Raw genomic sequence first — 5,394 nt, 5'->3', positions numbered from 1 at the left:
CAGGTTTAGTGTTTCTGTTCTAGTAATAGAAAACACACGACGTCCCTGAAATGAACAGTGACTAACTCATACTGAATCTAAATGAGCTGATAATAACCTGAAACACGTTACCTGTGATTACTCAACCTGTGCGCATTAGACCGTTCCAACGAGAACAGTTTTCGCGAAAAGTAAATCAGCTGAAAGATCATGTTTTAACCTGTACGTAATGCACATTGGAATAAACTCAGAGCGCTTCTTTTTCAGCTCTGTAAAGCTGAAGAGCTCTGCAGGCGCCCGGAGTCCGTTTATGAGAACGCTATCAGCCAGTCAGAAAACAGCGCGCCCCACCCGTATTCCGACAAGCACCGCCCCCAATTTGCCCTCCGTTGTTCTGCAGTTGCTGTGGTGACGCTAGGGACTTCGGCGACCTACCTGTGAGCCAATCAGAGCCCAGGGCCTTTCCGGAATACGGGTGAGAAAAAAAACTTCACGCTTGTAAAAGAGGGAGCTGCACCTTCACTTGGCAGCGACGCCGCCGAGGGCTGTAGAGACACGATGAGGGAGACCACCACACAGAGGACAGTTAGATACAAACTCTAAAACTTAGCGCAATCAGATGAGCGGCTGGCTTAGAGACAGGCAAAGTTAAAGAAAGGCCATTTTAGAATCTGTAAGGACGCCAAAAAGTCAAACAATAAACATTGTGAAGACCTTAAAAAACATATAAAGACATTTGTAAGGACATTTAGAACCTGCGGAGGGAAAAGCATCGTGGAGGATTCCGTCCCCATGGACAAGTCGAAGAGTTTCCGGATCGACGCTCTGCTGGCGGAGGAGTGCCGGATGGTGGGGGACAGTGACGCCGGACTGTCTCCTGTCGACCCCGCGGATGTGTCCCCGCAGCCACGCGGTTTGGTGGCTAAACCCGGGCTCCTCAGCATTTCCCCCCCGCCGCTGGCCCCGCTGCCCCCCGGCTCGCTCGCGGGGCTCTACTCTCTCCCACACGCGCCCATGTGCGCCGTACCGCACGCCCCCCTCCCGCAGCCCCACCCGGAGCACGTGCGCGCCGCGGTTCTGGCGGGACATTTCCACCTGGAGCCGTGGATCCGCGCCGGAGCGCTGCTGCCCAGACTGGCGCACTTCACTGGTACGTGCCTCACCCTCACCGAGAGTTACTGAGAAAGACGGTGATTTTAAGTCAGACCACATGATTTAGACGTGCCAGTGGGCTGGGTGTGAATGAAATATCAACACAATTGATGTCTTTCAATTTTGGCAAGAATTGTGTTATCACTTTGTAATAACGTGTATCTGACGGACACACTTGAATCACACGAATTCAAAGCCGTTTTTCAGTGTAGGGTGGTTCAGTGAAGATGTTGACTTCCTGCTCTGAAACTCCAGTAACAGGTTAACCAGGACAGAGTCACAGACTGGACTGCTTTCTCAGACAGAGAAGAGTTGACAAAAGAGGAAAATAAGGAGAACAGAAAGTCTAAAAACTGTGCTGATTTAATGTGTATGTTCTAACAAAACTATCAACACAGTTATTGCTCAAGCTAGCTTAAATACATTGAAAGATAATAAATATGGTGATATGTTTTATATTTTTCATGTGAAAATAAAATATGAAATATGTTTTATATGAATAAGCAAAATTAAAGGATTTAATATTAGATTTTTTTTTTCCAGGATACTTAGAATTATTTCACTTGGGAAAATATTATTTATAGGGAATCTCAGAGGGAGATCCTGAAGGTTAAATACTACTACTACTACTACTACTACTAATAATAATAATAATAATAATAATAATAATAATAATGTGTAAAATAAAAATGAATGAATATTTCAAATAAAATGTATTATGTAGCTGTATGAATATTATTTTACTTTATTTAGATTACAGCAGTTATAGGCTACCTGGCCTTCAACTGAGTCACTAGTAGAATACTATAAATATTGGAAAAGTATTACAAAAGTCTGAAACCTTTAAACTGGAACATTATTATTATTATTATTATTATTATTGTTAATATTATTATTATTAATGTTATTTTCAGACTCCTTTAAAGCTGATTCTCTATTGTAAATAATATTTTCTCATGTTAAATTGTAAAATGTCACATGTGAAGCATTATTACACTTAATACTATGAGAAAATAATTTAACTTGTTAAAAAAATATATACCTCCAAAATCTAGTCAAATGATAAACATATTTAGTGGACTGTAGTAAAGGACCAATACCTGACCTGTGCCTCTGTAAACCTACCTGCTTAATCAACCCTCCATACCCAGCCATCCAGCCATTCATTCATTTGTCCATTCGTTTAACCTAAGTGTTGTTTGGGTCAAGGCAGTGACAATGGGGATGAGTAACAGCCCGAAACTATCAATTGAAGAGTAATTGATTTTATGTTAGATATATCCAATGAAGCTGAGTTGAGAGACCCTAAGGAGCTATAAATATTCTCCACCATAACTGAATCAGAGTTTACTGCTAACTGAACTATAATGTAAGCTTTTTATTTTTAGTCCTTTCATATTGTCATAAAGGACAGCTCTATTAAAACTGCCTTTGCCTGGCAAGAAACTATAAAGAAACACTTAAACCCCACTGTACTTTGTCAGTAAAGTTTTCTGGTAGCGTTTATTGAATTTTCATTAAGTTAATGGTGCTCTTTGGTGTTTTATTGTCCCACAAAAGCAATATCTCTGCACCCTCTCATCAACAATAAACCCAGCTAAAGCTGTTATCATTAGAGATAGAAGGACGAGGGAAGCATCCAGTATGTTTTACATTTTTTCATATTCTTATATCCTCTCTGTCCATTTCTTTCTGTCTTCTTCTCCGCTTGTCATATCCTGTTAGGTGCGCCTCAGTCCGGGCTGATGGGAAAGTGTCGTAGACCTCGGACAGCCTTCACCAGTCAGCAACTGCTAGAGCTGGAGAACCAGTTCAAGCTGAACAAGTACCTGTCTCGGCCCAAACGCTTCGAAGTGGCCACCTCACTGATGCTGACAGAAACACAGGTGAGTAGTTTGGCAACGATACATAACACATCAGTCAGTCATGCTTTCCTCACGACCACGAGTGTTTTGCTTGATGATTGACCACCGGTACTGGGATATTTAAAACCCCTCAGTGGTGTTACAGTTGCAGTACATGACTGAAGGTCTCGCATTGCATTATTTGCAGGTGAAGATTTGGTTCCAGAACCGGCGCATGAAATGGAAGCGCAGCCGCAAAGCCAAAGAACAGGCAGCCCACCTGGAGGCTGAAAGTGGTCAGCTGACCAAGCGGTCCAGCAAGGCTGGAGATGCTCGCCGATGCAGCGCACCGGATGATGATGAGGAGCTGGTGGCAGAGGAGGATGAGGAGGAGGATGAAGGCTTTGGAGGGGCCCTAAATGGCGTGGGCCTGTCTCACTCTTCAGACTTTGCCCAGCACGGCTCCGAGCTAAGCTACAGCTCTCACAGCTCTTACTCAGATGATGACCTGGAAGAGATCGGAGTGGACATGAAGACTGGAGTAGGACTCTGAAGAGTCCTGAATCTAAATGATTTCCTATGTGCAGTTCAACAGCTTGCTGCCTCCACAGCCTTCATCAGAGACTTCCTTCTTGGAAAGACTGAAGCCATGCACCAAAATCCCTTACTCAGTCTACATTCAGCTTCCACAGTATTAGAAACACCTGCATTCTGATTCAACTCACTGGAGATTTCATGTATTTTATAGGTCCAGCATGTACAGCAGGTGTACAATTACAGACTGTTGATATCCTCTACAGTGTTTTGGTCAGTTCATGACCACAAGGCCACTGTTGACCAGATATTGTTTGGGTAGTGAATCAGTCTTAAACCATCAGTGACACTGACAATGAGTGTCATGCAAACACTGAGGCATTGTTGAGGTTTTTAAAGACAGATTAAGGGCTAGATCAGGGGTGTCCAAACTTATCTGGGATTATCTAGATGATAGCTGACACAAATTATGATTGTGCATGGCAGCAGGCTGCAGTCTCTAACTGTACACCAGCAAGTTGGACCTATAAGGCAGGTGTTTTAAATAAATTGGCCTATGAATGTACATGGCCTCCATACAATATATAGATAGAAAGGCCATCTTACATTAGTTATTGATTCTCTTGTTACTTTGCACTTAATTCTCTGAAGGCCATCTTATAAACTGCTAGTTTGTCCCAAATAGGAACGTTTTCTCACTGTAAAAATGTCTCTGTCCTCTGTATTCAGGTGAGCATTTTGGAAAATGGAAATTTGTTCAACACAGAATGCAGAATTTCTCTGGAATGCCAAATGCTTACTTTTATCCTGTGTAGATACTGATCTGTACAGATGTGTGAACAAAAACAAGTGTAGATATGAACTACACTGTGTTCGTATGAACAGAGGGTTACTGTGTAGTGCTCAGCTTTTATTATTCTGCCTTTTTTCTCAGAATCCATTGACTGAATAACACAGCAGAACTGGTAAATCCTCAACCAATATTGAGATAGGGCATAATTTGAGCAGCGTGTTATTTAGTCAGTAGTTTTTGTCATGTTTGTTATTGGTGTGTTGTCTTTAATGGTATTTAAGTATTATAGATTATATCTAATTTATTCATGGTAAAGTAAAGCAGCAATTATTGTGTCGAAACACTCTGTAAAATTAAAAGCAAAATAAATAAATAAACAAGGAAAACCCAAAAACGAATTCCACTTACACTACTACTGTTTTTGTTCTTCTTATGAATGACTTGTCCTTTGTAACTGCATGCATTAATGGATTTCAGTATAAAAACCTGTTTGTCCTGAAGACCATCCTGGGCTTTTGCTGTTGTAAACGTATGTGTCTGTAAAGCAGCAAGCACTGTTGTTCCTTCCTCTCTCCTCCGGCCCTCCCTTTTCTCCTGTTTAACCTCCAGCTGACAAAGATGGTGATTAAAGCACCAGAGAATCTGCAGTGCATTATGGGCAATCTGCTTGTTATTTACGGCCATGCCTCTCAAATATGAATTACTCAGGCAGGTTTACTGATGGACAAATAATTAAGTTAATGAAGGGGGAGTAAAATAATCAGCTCCTTATGCTGATGTCACAGGCCCATTTAATTTGTGGAAAAATGCTTCTGGGACCAAAAGAGGAACTTTATTGGGTGTGGGTCTCGGTTATGAGGGCAGCACTTTAATATGAGAGCAGAAAAGATGCAGCAGTCCATCTTCTCTCAGCGTCAAAAAGGATGCATTTATAAGTATGTTAAATGCAGTTTACTGGAGGACGGATTTACTCTGCCAAAGCAGAAGCAGAAGACAAATTCTCCAACCATTTCTCTGAAGCTTTTGGGAAATTACGAGATTGGTTTTTGTTCACTGGGTTTAAGTGAATGTCCCTCCTCTCGTTCCGTCGTT

General features: G+C 41.8%; 1 protein-coding gene across 1 annotated transcript; it reads left to right on the top strand.

Annotated features, from left to right (window-relative positions):
* The first annotated feature begins 516 nt into the window (after positions 1 to 516).
* Positions 517 to 4,677, top strand: mnx2a (motor neuron and pancreas homeobox 2a). Its single transcript, XM_036568656.1, has 3 exons — positions 517 to 1,129; positions 2,857 to 3,017; positions 3,184 to 4,677. Exons 1-3 carry the CDS (start codon positions 772 to 774, stop codon positions 3,526 to 3,528), a joined length of 864 nt encoding a protein of 287 aa, XP_036424549.1. The 5' UTR covers positions 517 to 771; the 3' UTR covers positions 3,529 to 4,677.
* The last annotated feature ends 717 nt before the right edge of the window (positions 4,678 to 5,394 follow it).

This window comes from Colossoma macropomum, unplaced genomic scaffold (genome assembly GCF_904425465.1).
Source record: "Colossoma macropomum unplaced genomic scaffold, Colossoma_macropomum, whole genome shotgun sequence".
NCBI classification, from domain to species: Eukaryota; Metazoa; Chordata; class Actinopteri; order Characiformes; family Serrasalmidae; genus Colossoma; species Colossoma macropomum.
Note: the sequence above shows the minus strand (reverse complement) of the source record. Positions and strands in the feature narration are given on the sequence as shown.

What these genes read in the sequence shown, in the direction of transcription:
- mnx2a (XM_036568656.1), top strand. Translation starts at nt 772, where the DNA reads ATGGACAAGTCGAAGAGTTTCCGGATCGACGCTCTGCTGGCGGAGGAG. An exon ending in CAGACTGGCGCACTTCACTG is followed by an intron (nt 1,130 to 2,856) that starts GTACGTGCCTCA and finishes ATATCCTGTTAG; the next exon opens with GTGCGCCTCAGTCCGGGCTG. An exon ending in TGATGCTGACAGAAACACAG is followed by an intron (nt 3,018 to 3,183) that starts GTGAGTAGTTTG and finishes CATTATTTGCAG; the next exon opens with GTGAAGATTTGGTTCCAGAA.